At 40.5% G+C, this 19,060-nt stretch overlaps 1 protein-coding gene across 1 annotated transcript; it reads right to left on the bottom strand.

Moving 5' to 3' along the window:
* Positions 1-559: 559 nt before the first annotated feature.
* LOC109426511 (probable G-protein coupled receptor Mth-like 14) lies at positions 560-16,512 on the bottom strand. Its single transcript, XM_019702035.3, has 6 exons — positions 15,350-16,512; positions 1,963-2,608; positions 1,808-1,901; positions 1,563-1,684; positions 1,282-1,507; positions 560-1,217 (listed from the first exon to the last, which is right to left on the bottom strand). Exons 1-6 carry the CDS (start codon positions 15,863-15,865, stop codon positions 884-886), a joined length of 1,938 nt encoding a protein of 645 aa, XP_019557580.3. The 5' UTR covers positions 15,866-16,512; the 3' UTR covers positions 560-883.
* Between the last annotated feature and the right edge of the window lie 2,548 nt (positions 16,513-19,060).

Genomic DNA, 19,060 nt, shown 5'->3' with positions numbered 1-19,060 from the left:
CTGGAACGCTCATCAGATCTCTGAAGGGCCTCAGAGACCCCGTGAATGCTCCGAAACCCCGCTTAAACCCCTTGAAACGCTCCTGAGACCTCCAGGTACTCCCTGAGGCTCCTTGGGAATATCTCTGAGACTCCCTAGAGCGTAAATGAGACCCCCTGGAACCTTCGCCCCCTTGAAACTCAATGGAAGCCCTAAAAACACCCCTGAATTCGGCTCTTTACACCATCAAATTATCGTATTTATTGAATATTTCGTTGAGAAGGATGTTGAAATTTCATCGATGTCATTTTGAACTTCCGGAAGCTCGCACCACAGCTCTACACTGAGCGTGTTAAGAGAAACCCCAGTGAATTCACCCGCCTGGGACCTTCTGAAATCCCCTGAAAATCCTCTGAGATCCTCTCAAGTGCCCCTGAGATCTTATGTTACCCCTTGAGTCCCCCTGAAACCCACTGAGTTCACCAGATACGCCTCTGGAACCCCTGAAACGCTCCTGAGATTTCCTAAAAGCTTCAAACCGAGTCATGTAACGAACATTTCTTCATGTTTAAGCCAAATATTTCATCATAATAGCACTATTTATTCGACATATGACGAGGCATTGTAACATTATTTGAACATTTTTAAGCGTCAGCGTAACACTTTTTTAAGGTTATGAATGAAATAATGAGAAGAATTGTCTTACTTACTTGAACATGGATAAAAGTGCATGGCATGATTTGATTAAGACAATCTGTAAGCCTATCAACTAGACGTTAAAACCACTGATGATCAACATTTAAAGTCTTAAAATAAAACATTAACTCTGATATCATCTATAAATAACCTATAACCTAAATACTGAAATTCGAAGCTTGGAGAAACCCTTCCCCGCATCACCAACTTAGGAAGCCTTAGCATTATTCAGCGGAACAGTTTCTTTGCCATTGGCAGCGTGACTACCACCATCAACCCGGTAATGCCGGGCGCCTCGTCCCCGTCGCAAATCTATGGCATCCGGATCTTCCCGGCATCCGCACAGTTCCCGCTTCTGGAACCATGCCTTCACCGTCCGGAACGGCCGGGGTAAACAGATGAAGATGATGAAGATCAGAATTCCCTGCAACCCGAACAGGATGTCGTACAGGATCGGAATGGTTCGGGTTGTGTAGTAGGTGGCTATCGTGATGACCCACACCCCGGACATGACCATGAACAGCAACGCGGTGTATTTGGCCCTGGAATTAAGAAGGGAGCTGTAATTCGGGGTTCATGGATGATATTTGTCTAAAAGGAACTTACATGTATTTGACCTTTTCGACGTCGGCCGTGTGGATGTCGGGCAGTTTGGCCAGGATGGCGTTCGCTGCTTCGCCTCCATTGCTGAGTCGACCCCGGAGGGTGAAGTGCTGAATTTGGATGTCACTGACTCGCTGGAAGCCCCAGAACGTGATGAAGAAGCTGATGATGTTCAACGCTATGATCACAATGATCGGCAGGAAGAAGTAGTGCTTCAGGGAGGTGGTATCTAGAAGGAATGCTGGTCAGAGTTTGATATTTTAGAGAATCTTGTCAAATGTTACCCCCAGAGTGCGCGTGTAATAAGATGATTGCCAAGGGTGCCATTTGTGCGAAGGTGATGTACAGAAGGAAAGTCCGCTTTTCGCCTCTCATTCGTACTTGAATTCCGTTTGGCAAAAAGTACCTATGGAAATATAAATTTGATAAACTGTAAGTTCGAAGAGCATTCATCCAGCATATCTTTTTCATGATTTTCCAATAGTAAAACGACATGATGACTGGATGGAGTCTTAATGAAGATACTTACCAAGCATGAACACAGTTGTTCATGCAGTTCACCAAAAGCCAGAAGAATGTTGCCAGAATAAAGTACTCCGCATAGTTTGCCATTACGATTGTATCTACAACAACAAGAAACATCAATAAACACTACAAAAATATCAGTATTTGCAATAAATTTACCATCAGTAGATCCATTCCCCCGACTCTGGTGTTGAAAAATACTCTCCAGCAGCAATGCAACGGCAAAGTTGATGCAATTCAGCGTCAGTGCCTTTCCATGAATGTCGTTGAACTCCGGAATAGCCACATAGAAGAACGCCGTAGCCAACAGCAATGGAATGGCAAACACCAAGCATAGCGCCAACGCCATCATCTGCCCCTTGAAAATGTCCCGCCCAATCCGGAACTCCGAAGGACACACGTAACCATTCAGCGTCCTATTAACTCTATCCACATCCAGGCAGTAGCTATTGAAAAGGTCGTACTCTTCGGCCAATTCGTTAACCACCAACAACGACCCATTCTGTATCACGTACAACCGATCACTCTCCTCAGCTCCGAACCGTATCAGACCACCCTCGGTCGGGCACGGATTCCCGTAAACCATCCCCAACGGGGGTGACTCCTCTTCCAGATCTTCGATGCACCCATGGAAGAACCGAGCGATGATGGCCTCCACCTGGAAGGAATCCCAGGCCGCCCCGGGCGAAGGCGCGCAGTGCACCGGTCGATTCTTATCGCCGAAGAGGAAGCTCTCGCCCGGTGGACAGCACATTCTGATTACGTTGAACGTGCCGTTGATGAACCGGGGCTGAGTCGGCAGTTTCTGCGAATCAATGGGGGAACGAGAAATTAATGTCGGTTTCTGGATTACAGCAGCGGTGATATTTTGACGCGGACTGATAATCGCGGAGAACGTGGTCATTGATAAGGCGGAAAGTACCTGACACTCGTCGTCATCGTTGCATTCCTCGGTGATTCAACGTGGGGAGATGCTTATCGCCAACAACGGTTTACAAGAAATGTTGTGTGGTAGACTAGGCTGCATATTGGCTTAAATTTCAATTCAACAAATCATATATCACTGGCGCACCGACAGCATGACAGTGACATATGGGGTATCATCATTACTTATATCAAGCCTTACTTTACCAGTATCTAACAAAATCCACGAACGGAGAAAATCGAAGGGAAGTTCGCTGTTTCCGCATGCATTGAGCATTTCCGAAACGTGAAAAATCCGGATATTTTTTTACGAATTACCCCCAAGGGTGAGTGATACAAGTAGTCCTTAATGAAAATCTCTGAATTGTACCTTTATGTAGATTTAATGCAATCAGTTTAAGTACATTTTCATTCATCATAAGAGAACTTTATATTTGTTCGAAAGCTGCTTGCAATTTATTTACGAATGATTTACAAAACTGCAGATAACTTTTGATAGGAAAAAAAGACATCGCTATTTTTTAATGTTGTGTATAAATGTCTCAGCTTTCAATTGATGCAAAATTTGTGAAAATCGGTGGTTGCCAACATGATGAAAAAAGTTTTATGCAATTCAGTATCATAATTTATATTTCATATAACTCATTTTGGAATCATAATAACCAATTTTTCCCAACTGGCTCATTATGCAACTGAAATGAGTTGCATAATGAAAAATAGTTGTATAATGTTCATAATGCAACTCATTTGAGTTGCATTATGAACATTATGCAACTCAAATGGGTTGCATTATGAAAAAATCATTGCATAAAAATTTGTATGGAACTCGTTGCAAAACTCGATTTTTTCAGCACTCTTCGTATTTATCCAACTCGGCAAGCCTCGTTGGATAAATGTACGACTCGTGCTGAAAAAATCAACTTTTTGCAACTCATTACATAAATAACTATTAGTATGAAAATCAAAGATGGCGATGAAAATCAATATGGCCCACACAACTTTTTATAACTGTAAATTGTAGCTCTATCATTCCTCTATCTCCTCTCAACTCATTTCAGTTGCATAATAAACCAGTTCGGAAAAAATGCTCATTATGATACCGAAATGAGTTAAATAAAATATAAATTATGATACAGAATTGCATAAAACATGTTGTGGCTCTAACTAACGGGGGATTCATCAATTTGAGTCTGCCGTGTGCAGCATAGTTGTCCCATGTTACTTTTTGGCGATTTTGACTTTTTATCATCAAAAGGTCTATTTCGCATATACTTTCAGAATCTACTCTCGATTAGTATACTTTGTTCAGAAACTCCATGAAAACAACATCAAGTCAATTTGTCCCATGTTCAGTTTTGTCATCATAAGTTGTCCCATGTTCCATTTTGCAGCATATGCAGTCCCATGTTCATTTATTTTTTCTCAAAAGCTATATCATGTTCAGTTTATACGCATAAAAAGCTGTCCGAGCATCTCTGAGGGAATCCTGAACATTTTCCGGAAATCCTGATATCATTTGTAAAATTCAACATGGGACAGCTTATGCTGCAAAACTCGACATGGGACAGCTTATGATGAAAATTACAACATGGGACAGCTTATGCTGAACATCTCACATGACATGGGACAGTTTATGCCGAGAAAATCCCGAAAATTGCTAGATTTATCGGCATAACAGTCTCACTAGAGTTTTTCTTTAAATAATCAAAGTAAATTGTATGTTTATGAAACTTTTTGTTCAAACTTCAATGATAAATACCAATTCTAACGCTATGATGGTGGATTCATTTTGTGTTTTTATTGCACTTGTCCGTAGAGATGGAAACAATGCTGAAACTTAAAACGCGTTTTTCTCAGTTTGCTGTTTTGGAACATGGGACAACTATGCTGCACACGGCAGAGTAATCAAATGCATTTTCCTTACTTTTTTGGCGAGGACTTTCAGAAAATCGCCACTTAAACCATTTTTGAAGACAAGGTGTGAATAGAAATGTTCCTTTAGTGAGTGTTTGAGGCATTGTTCAGGAAAATAATTTAGAAAGTCCTTCCAAGATTTCTTCAGACATTCCTACAGAGACTTCTACAAGGATGCATCGAAGAATTTCTCTAGGAATTTGCCTATTGCTGCCTTCAGTGATTCCACCATGGATTCCTCCAGAGATTCCTTCGGGGATTGCTCAATGGATTCCTTCTAGAATTTCACTAGAAATTCCTCCCATAATTCAATCAAGAATAATTTGAAGTATTTCTGCAGGATTCTTTTTTTTTTGCTCCCCTGTTGGGGAATTTAAGCCACTGCGTCCAATAAGCTGAACTTTTGTGGCAGGATTCTTTTACGCTTTAACTTTTTTGTTTCAAATTTCTCGCCAAAGTCGCCTAAGAACCACTTTTAGAGCTTCCAAAAACGCGCATTTTTGTGTGCTGAGAATGTTGCTACGTCATTCCGTTCAAAAGATATAGATGATTTTCTAGAAAAAATTGGCACTTTTCAAGTATTTTTCACTTGAGTTACAAAAATAACACCCCTCTAATTTTTTGATATGTTTTATAACAACATTTCTTCTTTTGAATGCGGGCAAAAGATATTTTTTATATATGCCCCAACTCGTCATAACACCTTTTTCAAAAACTATGATTTTTTAAGAAAAACACCTGCAACTTGAGAACCAAAAGAGTAACGACCATCTCAGCGCACGAAACGACGCGTCTTCAAATGCTCTACAAGTGTTTCTTGGGCGACTTTGATGAAAAGTTCAAACAGAAAAAGTTAACGACTGAAAACGGGTTTTTCTTGAACCACTCTAAGCTTATTCAGAAAAATACCACTAGATCAGTCAATTTTAAAGCTACATAAAAAGTGTCTTCAGCAAACTTGCTCAAAATTGATAGATCTACAACTTTCCCGAAAAATGTATATAGTTATTCTTGCAAATAAAAAAGTTTGCTTACCAATTTCTTTGAAAATATGGAACACCCTAATTTCCATGCACATTGGAAAGAGGGCCTTATTATTAGGGACAACTTTGTAGAAGACCATATTTGTCTAAAAGCTCATTTGAAGGTGTTGAATGCATCTTTCTTCGTAAATCTGGTTCGTGGACCACTGTGATTGGAACCAACCGGTTACAGAATTCCTCCACAGGTTCCACCAGGAATTTCTCAAGCGATTCTTCCAGGAGTTTCTCGAGGTATTCCTTTAAGAGTTCCTCCAGGGATTACTCGAGGAGTTCCTCCAGGAATTCCTCCAGGGACTCCTTTAGGTGTTCCTCCAGGGATTTCTCCAAGAGTTTCTCCAGGCATTCCTTCAAGAGTTCCTCCAGGAATTGCTTCAAGGAATTCTCCAGGGATGCTTCCAGAAGTTCCTCCAGGAGTTCCTTCGGGAGTTCCTCCAGAGATTCCTCCAGGAGTTCTTCCAGGGATTCCTTCAGGAATTCTTCTAGGAATTCCTCCAGGAGTTCCTCCAGGGATTCCTCTAGGAGTTCCTCCAGGGATTTCTCAAGGCATCGTTTCAGGATTTCTTGCAGGGATTCCTCCAGGAGTTCCTCCAGGGATTCTTCCAGGAGGTCCTCCAGGCAAGGGTTGCCAGATGATTTTTTGAAAAATCTGTATCGCACTTTTCAAAAATCTGCATCCCATACAAAATTTGTGTGAAAAATCTGTATCCCATGCAAAAATAAAATAGCCTCTCTAGTTCAAAAATCTGTATTTCATATAAAACGACATCTGTACGGATGCTCAAAAATCTGTATAATATAGATAAAACTGTATATATGGCACCCCTGCTCCAGGGATTCCTCCAGGAGTTATTCTAGAGATTCCTCCAGGAATTCTTCTAGGGATTCCTCCAGGAGTTCTTCCAGGGATTCTTCCAGGAGTTTCTCCAGGGATTCATCCAGGAGTTCTTCCATGGATTCCTCCAGGAATTCTTCTAGGGATTCCTCCAGGATTTCTTCCAGAGATTCCTCCATGAGTTCGTCCAGGGATTCCTCCAGGCATTCCTTCAGGAGTTCATGCAGGGATTCCTCCAGGAGTTTCTCCAGGGATTCTTCCTGGAGTTCCTCCAGGGATTCATCCAGGAGTTCCTCCAGAGATTCCCCCAGGAGATCCTCTAGGGATTCCTCCAGGAGCTACTCTAGTGTTTCTTCAAGGAGTTCCTCCAGAGATTTTTCCAGAAGTTCCTCCAGGGATTCTTCCAGGATTTCTTCAAGGTTTCCTCCAGGAGTACCTTCAGGAATTCCTTCAGGGATTCCTCCAGGGATTCTTCCAGGAGTTCATTCAAGAATTCATCCAGAACTTTTTACTGAAATTTCACCAGGAACTCCTACAGGAAGTTTCTTCCTATCGAAAGCTAAGACAAATTAGGAAATTTCGAGTTCCTCAGGTAACATTTTGACAAGGGCTGAAAGTCTCTTTAATAAAGACAAATCAATCAATCAATCAACATTTTGATGCTGTACAAACGTTTTTCCAACTATTTTAAATCAGCCTTCATTTGAACAAAAGTTGAGCACAAGAGGTACAATCCTTTATTTAGCTCCTAAATATCTAACTTTGTTAATTTTATTCAACCTTTAGCTGACTTGAGGTTCATTGGAAGGCTGATTTAAGGCTTAGTATACGCTTAATCAATTAAATTTATTTATTGTGTGAAAATAAAATAAAAACACTTTCGAGAGCCTATTTTACCATTAGCTGCATCTATTTGCAGAAGAGATGTTTAGGAATGTATAAACTAATCTGTGGGAAAACTGGGAATTGAACTCGGACCTCCTGATTTAAAGTTACTCACCTTAGAACCAACATCACACCCAATTGTAACAAATCCTCGAAAACAAGAACATTACTTGCTGTGTCTGAATAGTCAAGAACATAAGTTGAACTAAGTATGTATTGAGTCTGAAGAAGCGATGTGGACTTCACGAAAACCATGCTTGGGTCAGCTGTCTAAAATTATTTGATTAAAGGTTGAACAACAGATGATTAATTCTGCATGTTGGTGTATGGTTTACAGCTGGTAACCCAGATAAGTACCCAAGTAACACACTTGTCACCGAAGAGTCACGGCGGCGCAGGTTTTTGTTACGCAGAAGTCACTGTGACTTACTTCTAACAAATAAATACTTACTTGCTAAAAGTAGGTCACAGTGACATTTGCGCAACAAAAACCTGCGCCGCCGTGACTCTTCGGTGACAAGTGTGTTACTTGGGTAATATTATATTCAGCCATCTATGTATTGCTGATTAAAGAGGTTGAACAAGCCATACTTCAGACCAATATTCAGCTGTCATTGTGTTCAGCCATTGACACTATTTTGGTTGAAAACCTAAAATAGTTAGAATAGTTAGAAACAAGGCAAAGTAGTGAAAAGTTGCCAGTTTTTTCGTTTTGTCCTGTAAAATAGAAATTAATGAACAACAAAAGCTTGACAAAAATTATCGAAAACAATTCATCTGACAAAGAACTCAACTTTTCTAACACTTGAAGAAGATTGAATATACAATCGAACCGTCGGGCGTAGAAAACATGCTTTGATTCTGACCGATCTAAAGACGGAAAGCCGAAAAAGTCTCCCGGTACAAATTCTCAGCAGTCGAAAGCATCCAAGTAGATGTTGTTGCAGTGGTGTTTCTAATCCAGTTTGACTTTCTTTTTCGCTGAATCGTAGCTTGTTCTGTGGCACAAGTGGTAACTTTTTCACATTTTTTTTCTCAATTTGTCAATTAAACGCTACAAATGCTTTAAGTTTTAACTTCTATTTCAGACATACTGGCCGACTGGTATAGTCGGAAAAGGGCAATGAAATAATTGTCATTGAAATTATTTCCTGTTTTCTTAAAGGACCCCGGAAGAATGTCTGAAAAAGAAACTCTTAAGTATGTTCAACAGGCATCGATGTTTAAGTTTCTGAATGTAAACACCTGGAGATTTTTTTGCAAAATTTACTGGACAAATTCCTGAAGATATTCGTGGAGGATTTCCTAAAGTAATACATACCAAATTTTCTAAAAGATTTTTTTGTGAAATTTCTTGAGGAATCCTTGGAAGAATTGATGAAAATACTTTTTAAGAGTATTTCCAAAAAAACTGTAGGGGTACTTTTTTACGAAAGAACTTTTGAAATGGAGGTGACAATGGGTCAGAAGGGCGAGATCGGTTTGAAACATTATCTGAAATATCTCATCAAACATTGCGATTATCGAATCAAAGATTTTATGGTGTCATCCTCGTGGTTGCCAGCAGATCTTGTCAAAAAATGCCAATTCAAAGGATCCAATGGGAATTCTTTTCGATATAAGTGCTGGGATTCCTGCCGGTATTTCTTGAACGATTCTTTCTGGGATTTGCCAATGATTTATCTCGGATCCCGGGATTTCTCCACTAATTCCTGCCAGGGTTTCTACTGTGATTCTGTCAGGGATTCCTTTCGAGCTTCCAGTCAGGATTCCTCTCAGGATTCTTCCACATATTTCTCCCACAATTCCCGTAGGGAATCCTACGATGTGTTGTATCTTTAACGGTACTTAAGAGAGTTTAACTGATATGTTTGATTTACCTACTTTATCGGCGCTGCAGGCTTGGGGAATCAAAACGACTGTTTTAGATTTAACCCGACGTTTCGACTCTATTTCTAGTCTTTTCAAAGGGAAAATGCAGGAAAAGTCAGAATTTTCCCTTTGAAGAAGACTCGAAACAGTTTCGAAACGTTAGGAAAAATCTAAAATAGTCGTTTTGATTCCCCAATACTGCAGCGCCGATAAAGTAGCTAGTTGTATCTTTAGGAACGGATTACAGGCGTACCCTCGATAGTACGTACATTTTGCCTCGATTTAGTTAATTTTTAATCTACAAAAAATAGTTCGAATCATTAGTAGGCGTATAGCAGAGACTCTGATACTATGAATTTGTGTTATGCAGACTCCTATAACACGGATTTTCAGTAAACCCAAATTTTTTAGGTGTGCGACCCCCTTTTGTCAGTTGACGTGCATTCGGCGACTCACCATAGAAATTCCGTCATTTGTTGTCTGTTACAGTAAATAATTCAACTGACCCTCGCGACCCCCTGGATGAAGGCCGGCGACCCTCCTGGGGGGTTGTGACCGACCATGGAACAGTTTTAAAATGTAGCGAAATGAAAGGCGTGAACGAATACGTTTGATGTAATGATTGCAGTATTCTTCGCTTTACAGAGATATTTTCTGCCAGCCATAATATCTGGCATCATCATTCTGGCGTTACATCCCAACTGGGGAGGACTGCTTCTCAGCTTAGTGGTCTATAAGCACTTGCACAGTTATTAACTAAACGCTTTCTTTACCAATATAACGTTGTAAAAGAATAGAAAGGCACATGATGGCTCTTTTTTGTGTGGTAATAAAAAAAAACTAAATTTCTCGGCGAAGATTGCTCTCCAAAACATGAGTCAAACCCATCAAGTTACTTATCCAAACCATTGATTTCAGTTCACTTATTTGTTTTATTTTTTTCGTTTTCCAACAATTCGGCACCAACATTTCAAAAGGGCGTAACTGCATTTACAACCAATGCCTTCTCACAAAGCTGTGGAGCGTATCCCATCCCTCTCGAGCAATCCACTAGCACAAATAGAAAGATAAAATCCTCCTCTTTAGAATAATGGATGTGAATTGCGTGAGATGAATGAAATACGACCCACAGCACTGTGAGAAGGCATTGGTTGCAAAAGCAGTTACGCCCTTTTGAAATGTTGGTGCCGAATTAAGGTTTTTTTTTTTTGCGATGCGTATAAAATATTTGACAGTTTTCCATGAGTTCGGAAATTTAAACAATTTTGAGTACCGTAGGGCACTGCCGCGATTGCTAAGGAAAATGTTCTTAGTTTTTGTCGTTGCGCGGCTACGATTCGGACTTAAAAAATCATCAGCTCTCGCATTAAAAAAAAAATTGCCAGCTTATCATGAGTGGTTAGATTTAATTCAAAATAGGGGGTATGCGTGCATGTGCTGTTTTATAACTTGATGGTGGCTCACCTCATGGAGTTCCTTCTGGGATTCCACAAGAATTCCATCCGGGACTCTCCTCGTGGTTTGTCCACAAATTTGTTCCAGAGCTTTCTTCTGCAATTCCATAAGCTCTTAATGAAATTCTTCCGGAAGTTTAATTAGCATTCCTTCAGAAGTTCCCTCTGGGGTTTTCCCAGAAGTTTTTTTTTTTCTGCGAGGTTCCGCCTGGGGTCCGTCAATAGCTCTTGCCAGGATTGTTCCAGGAAGTTCCCCGAGATTCTTCCAGAGATTCCTGGATTTCTGTAGAAATTAATTTCGAGATTCCTTCAGCATTACTCCTTCTAGGATTACCTTAGTATTTTTTCCTGTAACTCTTCCAGGTATTCCTTCCGTGGTTTCTCCATAAACTTATTCTAGAATTCCTCTAGGAGGGAGCTGTAACTAAGTTGCTTTTTTCTGTGTTTATTCAAGAAAATCTTACAGAATCTACATGAGGAATTCCAAAAACAAAATACTCCAACAAATTTATAATGAACTCCAGGGGGATTTCCATTACAAACATCTGAAAGAATTCCAGAAGGGTTTGCAGGAATTCTTGACTGAGCTCTTAGTAGAAACCAAAAAAGAGTTTTTAGATGTTTCCTGGAAAAAGTCCTCGAAGAAATCCCGGAATCAGTTTCTGAAACAATTCCTAGAAGAAGATCTTAGAGGGATCCCGGAAGAAGTTCCTGAAAAGTAATTCCTGACAGTCACCAAGAAGAAATTCTCGAAGGAATCCCGGAAGGAATTTCCGAAAGAATCCTTGAAAACCTGGTGAAATTATTGTAGAAATCCCAAAAGGAATACTTGAATCAGAAGTAGCTCCCGAAAAAAAAACAAAAGATGTTCCTGGAGGGATGTCGGAGGAGCTAGTACTGTCAGGAATCTTGTGGTATTTCTGGAAGGGTTTTAGAAGGAATTCCTGAAGAATTTCCAGAAGATGCACCGGGAAACATCTCGTATGAAATTCCAGGAATAAATCCTTACGGATTGTTACAAGGAGTTTTTGAAGGAATCTCGGTAAGAATTTCTGATACAATTCCGAAAGAACTCCTAGAGAAATTCTGGGTGAAGTCGCTAAAATTTCCAGGAATACCATCTGGAAGAACAAAAAAATAAATCCAGAGACATCCTAAAAGAAACTATTGGGAGAATCTCTGATGAATTTCCTGGAGGATTCCGGGGACTTCTTGAGAAATTCTGGAAGAAATCGTTTGAACTCCGAACGTAAACAAAAAGGTCACAAAACATTAAAAAATCTTTAGCAACCGCGGCTTGCATTGTCCTATAGGCTGCACCAATTCAATTGTTTCTGAGTGAACCCGAATTGTGGGATTCGGGGAAAGACATTTCGCGTTCTCGCTTGCTTAGGGATTTCTTCAAGTTTCAAGTTTTTTTCAGTTCCGAAATTCCTTTAGGTGTTGGTTCTGAGATCTCTCCAGGAATTCTTTCTGGGATTCCCTAGGGATTCTTCCAGGAGTTTCTTCTGCGATACCTTATGAAATTCCAGGGTCTCTTTCAGAGATTTCTGAAGAGATTCCTTCTGAAACTTTACCCAGAATATCTTCTGTAATACTTTCGGGACTTCCAGGATTTCTTCAGGAATTTCTTCCTGAATACCTCCAGGAATTTAGTTCTGGGATTTCTTCATGAATTCATTCCAAGATTCCTCCAGAAATTCATTCCTACAAGAATTCTTTCTAAGATTCATCAAATATTTTTTCCTTGAATTTTTCCAAGAATTCCGGGATTCCTCCAAGAGCTCCGGGATACCTCTGGGAATCCCGTCTCGTAAAAAATTTAAACTCTTGGAGGTGTCCTAGAAGGAGCAATGTTCAGAATATTTTGAAAATATGCAAGAGAAAATACTTATAGAATGTTTCTATAACAAGATATAACTGATCAAGATCGATTTAATTATATCTAGATCGGTTTGAAAAGATAACTCAAATAAAATCAATATAAGTTTCCAGAGACGAGATGCCTCTACGAAGCATCCCCAGAGCACAAGAAGATTTTTCCAATAGATAAAGATAGGATCCTAAACAAGCAAAATTACGTAATTAATAAACGGACCCTTAGGCCACATGTGTTTTTTTGGCAATCCTGACGTTCTAGAAATAACATTCTTTGATTTGAAAATGAAATTTGAAATAAAAATTTGTGATTCGATGGTACGTAGGGAGGTGGGGGTAAGACGGACATGATTAGGAAACACTCTATTTCGACAGTGTAAACAATGCGATAATTAAAATTTTATCTCCATAATATATACTTCAACTAAGGTACTTTACAGTCTGCAAGCCGATTTTGCAATAAAATTTGATTTTCCATGACTTTTGAGATAATTAAAAAGTGATCTCCAAATGTATGTTTTTCAACAGTGTGGGTAAGACGGACCGGTAGGGTGGGTAAGATGGACACGTTTGGTAATTTAGCTAATACGCCTCTAATTGTGTTGAATGATGTTTGTGGCCGTTTGTATTCGGTAGATCAATCATAGTAGAATCTAAATTTGGCCTTAAATCTCCTAGCGAAAGGTGTTTTTGCAAATTAAAATCTATTTTGTAAATTGGAAACCTCCACAGACTGATAAACGCCTAACAGTATGCAATGCTCTGGTAATTTTACAAAGTTCAAACTGTTCCAACAACAAAAATTCTAATATAATGAATTTTTCAACAAAAAATCAATAAGAAATGCTTTATACGGCTTCCACAATCATTTTTGTACTCCATAGATTTCAATCTGTGAACAATGTGTGGGTTTTAATGTGTTTCTCATGGCACTATCAAAGTAACCCCAACACTGTCCGTCTTACCCACCCTCAAGGCGGACCGTCTTACCCCCACACAACGCAAAATATTCATTCCACCACCGTTATTCATAATCCATGAAATTTACCTGAATTTCGTTGTTTATAGGACGGAACAGTTTAGAACTACTGGGAAACTCAAAATAAAATGCAAAAACTTAGCAATTTAATGTTAAAAAGCTTATTTATTGCCGCCTCAAAATTAGATCCCAGCACAAAAGCGTGTAGCCTGGTAAATGATTGATTATTTGTTGCACTTTTGACATATGTATTCTCTCATGGAGTGGTTCAATAATCATCAACTGATAAGAAGATAGAGTTAATCGTAAAAGAAAGTCAAATTTCAGCTCTTAAGTGACAGAACTAGTCAGTGGTCCGTCTTACCCACCCGGTCCGTCTTACCCCCCCCCCCCCCCCCCTACGTTTTGATAGTACGTACACTAAACGAAGCGGTGGTGTACGTACAATCGAGGTATGCCTGTACAATGAATGTATAAAAGTTGTGCTAAAATAGAGTTTTTTGGTTTTTTTTTGAAGCACACTATTACATAACTTCCAATTTTTTTTTCGTGAAATCATATTTATTTCATTGGAACTTGACTGTTGATTACAATTATTTATGAAATTTATATTGAATTCTCTCCAAACTTGAAATTTTTTACAATACTTTTCAAAAATATGCTATGTGCATTTGCAAAAGTTCTTCTCTGCTGTCTTCATTGTTCAGCGCAAGAGCTTACTATCATTGACATCCATCTAAAATTTAAAGGTTTTTCATTAAACCTTAAAGAAAATTCCAGTAATGAGCTCGAACACATAATTTTTAGAAATGCGTCGTTTTGACGTACCACCCCAGCTGCAATAAGGCCTGGTTCTCAACTAAGTGGTCTATGAGCACTTCCGCAGTTATTAACCCGGGAGCGGTCGCGTCGTATACTGAGTACACGCACCATGAAAAATGCACGCTTATGGTACACAGCGTGAGCGCGGCGGCGCTGCAGGTAGTCAAAGACGTGACTGCTCGAGGGTTAACTGAGAACTTTCTCTGTCAATGACCATTTTGCATTGGCATTTCGGGTAACAAGCAAGAAGGTGGAAACTTTATGCTCAAGGATGACAAGGAATATTAATTACGAAAAAGTCCTGGATCAACCAGGAGGATCAACCCGTCATCCTGAGCACAGTGCAGAATACGTGATTACCTTAGCTTATTTATTATATTGATGAATTTCATGCAGTTTAGTATGAAGTATAGCTAAAAGCATGAAGTATACTTTTTCCATGATATATTTTAAATGTTTCCACGTATGATAATATGCTAAATTCTGTTGTTCTATAAATAAAACCGATGTTCATCTAGTTACAATTTTCTAGTTCAGACTTAGCGAGCAGTGATTAAAAAAACCCTTGTCAAAGTTGCTTCACGAAATAAAAACTGTTCAAATCAATTAATATGGATAACATACGCGACAAGTAATGTTTATTCATTTGTACGTGTTTTTTAGAATGCATAGACATGGGAACAATGTTTATCCATGAAAAATGCTGATGCCCTGTATACAACCAATTTCCCTGTATCAAATATCGCTACATCGGCTTGTCTGAAGAGCTACTTCACATATTATCGAAACCTTCTTTGTTTACTCATAATCCACGTCCATTCAATGACCATCATTCAATTGATGCATTGTAAGTCGTTGTAAACGTAATAGCTACCCTACGAAAGAATCGGCCTTATCAATGCACGAGCTTGCGATGCAACACCTTCAACGGTGCTATATTTACCTGGAATCCTCGACAATCCGGCGCCGGTGTGACGGCCAGATCTCCTCGTGGCGCATTGGCCAGTTGGATGTGATCCACTGTTACGGTTGTGTTCAATTTAGCACTTTCATCCGATTCGAACGTTTCCAACAACCCGAAACGAACTGGCGTTTCCACCAGATTAGTTGCACTTTCTTCCGTGGACCCTAGCGAAGATGGTTCGCTGTCACTGTCCACCTCTGGAACCACTATCTCCAGCGGTGGCTTAGCCACGGATATGTTCAAGGGTGTCCCGTATTCGTCGTCATCTTCCGGATAGGAAGTGTCTTCAATTGGATCTAACACATCATCGTCACTAGAAACTTTCATAAGCGGTTTACTGGCACTAACCGGTTCTGAACTGTAATCGTAATCGTAGTCTCCGCTTCCTTCCAGGAGGATTGCTGATGGTAGTGCCCGGACTTTCGAGGCCAGGAGCAACCCCACCGTAATCACTGTTAACACCATCACCGCTGTCGTCACTCGCTGAGCAACCATTCTTACGAATAATATTGTGTAATTGGGCAACTGTTTGCGTTTCGAGATAAGTCCACCGGGTTCCGTGCGTACGTATCCAGGCCTTAGGTTGGGTCGCTTGTTGACACACACTTTGCGAAGCCTTCACGCAAAGATAACGCCAAACGACTTTGTCACCCAGCTTTTATTGATCACACTCACATTTTATCCCGCCCCGATTGGTTATTAGTAGCACACTTTTGGGCTCCGAATAGAACGCTGCCACGGCACTTGTTGGGTTGTCCCAGGTTCCTTATCAGTTGGGAATTGACGCCGCTCCTGAAACTCGTGGAAAGCTATCTACGCAACACTAGTAATATCCCTCTTCACGCTTCGTCACTTTCTATCGATGACCCGCACACCACAGGTATTAGCTGTTCGGAATGTTTGCCCAATCGCTGATGTAATGTTCGCCGGTTTTGGTTATTGACAATTGAATCACTTGCTACCACCACCGCCGCGACGTCGGTATGCTATCTGACTGACTGACTGAGGCAGGGTTTGCCTAATTGTCGATGATCGATAAGAGGTTCTTCGATACCGCGAACCGCGTGCGCGAAATGCTTCCGAACCGAACCGAATCTGAGTGCTTTCTGAGCGGGATACTGGCGCGCTACAGTCCGACCGAGGTTTGAAGGTGATGATACTCACCACACTCTATCGGGCGGGGTGTGATAATTCTGGGTAAGCTTATCAGCCGTATGTCGTCGTCTGCGCGCGGAGCTCTTGGACGGCCGAGGAGATGATAAGCCTGAAGACCGGTTCGAAAATTGCAACTAGGGCCATTCGGGACACCACGAAGCAATTGTTTGATTGACGATTGTTTGTTTATGATTGGAACATGTTGATCTAATGTTGAACAGAATGGATCGGTAGGAACAGAAAATAGAGTATGACTTGCTCTGTGAAAGTTATTCAACGGAATGTCATTGACAATAAATTAGCAATATGATCCACATCACGTTTTCAGAACGTCATAATGCTTGAGGAATTTCGTTTCATATTTCGTATGTGAGTAATTCGCCAAACATTCGATATCGTAAGTGGATTATTCACTAAAAATAGCGTATCCAAAGGTCGTTAGTTTGTATTTTATATGTGAGTCATGTTATAAAACCCATTCCCATTGGTACACGAAGTGAGCCATTAAATTACTAATTAACTGCATAAAAATAATTCAACCAATACGCATCGAATTCACTCAGCGTAAAGCTGTGAATGAAAAGATTAAATTATGACCATCGAATTGGTGGCGTTTTTGGTGATTATTTGCTCAGTTTAATTTGACATAGAAATTTCAAACAGGGTACTAAGAGAATTTGGGCGTGGGTGGGGTGGGGGTCAAACATCAATTTTATCCGTTTTGAGATGTTAGTTCAGTAGTCGGAATGAGATCACTTGGACCACTAAGCCCCAGAACTATGATTCCCATTTTTTTAATTCTTCAATCACTTGACCTAATTTACAGCTCTTTTGTCCACTGCGTGAGCGATTCCAATTGGAAGCTGTACTTACACTTTGTACAGCGCCTAGATGTATTCTATTATAATTCTACTAGATTGAACTGGATTTCGTTGCGCTGCTTTCACTTTCTACCCTATCATGGTAGAATGATGGGCACGGGGATGTTGATGTGTGGCTCTTGTTCCTTTTCCAGTCCTATTGGGGGTCCATTATGAGTTGCCGTTAGCCGATATCCAGATTTCCGGGTCTGTTGGAGCATATGCTCTGAAGAGGGTCAGGTTCCAGTCGCTCTCGGGGGGAAGAGCAACTGACGAAAAATTGCAAGTGCCGGAGCTGGGAGCGAACCCATGACCATCCACTTATGAAGTGAACGTGTAGCCACTACGCTACGGGCCCCGGCTACTATGATTCCCATTAAGCGTTCGAAATGATCTAAAAAAAATGATCAATTTTTTTTGACCATTGTGGACTATCAATAATAAGTGAAAACAAGTCCAAGATGCCCACTGAATCATAAAACTGAAATTCGCCAATGCTTGAACTGTTTGTACTGGTTTGTAATTTGCATTTATTTTTTCGTGCATAATTCCACGGCAGTAGAAAAACATCCCGTGATCGTCTAGATCCGGTACTTTTTTACACTTCCCATTTAATTTGAATTCCCTTAAATTCCATTTCCTAATAGAAATTTATGTTGAATGTTGAACGCATTCTCCAGATAGTTCATCCTAATGTTGATTGATCTTCACTAATTGTTGTACGGTAGTTAAAATTTAAATTTATCTATTACTAGCTGTTCTGGCTTTGTTTTGCCAAGTTGTGTTGGTTTGACGATTGTTAAGGTCATTTCAGTACGGCTCTCTAGATTAGTATCATTCCGATCATGTTGATTTTCTTACCAGATTTTGCGAAATATGCACTTGAACCGGGATCGCTCAAGTAATTTTCGTTCAGTGCATTATTTTTCTATGACCGGAATGGTCAAGAAATTTAACACAACAAGCCCCATTTGATTTGACGTTTCATTTCAGCTCCATACTAGGATTCCTTGCCTGAATTTTCCACGTATCGAGGCCAAGAAATTTCTTACGATCTGCGTACTACCCATTATGAAAAAAAAGTACTTTATCAATTTTCTTACTTTTTCAGTGCAACACTTCAGAGGGGTTTCCAAGAATCGAAGGAAAATTTCAAGAGGGGTTTCTGGTATGTAACAGAAGACATCAAGGCTTTTCAGGGAATTTCAGGAGGGTTCTAACGATATTTCCGTTGGATTGGGGGACGCTCCTAAAATCTCCTGAAATACCATGGAACGCCCTTTTAACCCCATGAGACCCGTAGAAGATCCATGATACGCCCATGAAAGCTTCAGGAATCTCCTGAAATCGCCTTAAATCGCCTCGGTCGCGCCCGATGTTCGCCAAGTCACGCTCCACCTGGTCCGCCCATCGTGCTCTCTGCGTTCCACGCCTTCTTGTGCCAACCGGATCAGTTGCAAACACCAGCTTTGCAGGGTTGTTGTCCGGCATTCTTGCAACATGCCCTGCCCACCGTATCCTTCCGGCTTTGGCCACCTTCTGGATGCTGGGTTCGCCGTAAAGTGCAACGAGCTCGTGGTTCATCCTTCTCCGCCACACACCGTTCTCCTGCACACCGCCGAAGATCGTTCTTAGCACGCGTCGCTCGAAAACTCCGAGTGCTTGTAGGTCCTCC

The sequence above is a fragment of the Aedes albopictus genome, chromosome 3, assembly GCF_035046485.1.
Source record: "Aedes albopictus strain Foshan chromosome 3, AalbF5, whole genome shotgun sequence".
Lineage (NCBI taxonomy): Eukaryota > Metazoa > Arthropoda > Insecta > Diptera > Culicidae > Aedes > Aedes albopictus.
The sequence above is the reverse complement of the archived record's forward strand: the minus strand, read 5'-3'. Positions and strand labels throughout refer to the sequence as shown.

What these genes read in the sequence shown, in the direction of transcription:
- LOC109426511 (XM_019702035.3), bottom strand. Translation starts at nt 15,865, where the DNA reads ATGGTTGCTCAGCGAGTGACGACAGCGGTGATGGTGTTAACAGTGATT. An exon ending in AACAACTGTGTTCATGCTTG is followed by an intron (nt 1,685 to 1,807) that starts GTAAGTATCTTC and finishes ATATTTCCATAG; the next exon opens with GTACTTTTTGCCAAACGGAA. An exon ending in GTCGAAAAGGTCAAATACAT is followed by an intron (nt 1,218 to 1,281) that starts GTAAGTTCCTTT and finishes TCTTAATTCCAG; the next exon opens with GGCCAAATACACCGCGTTGC.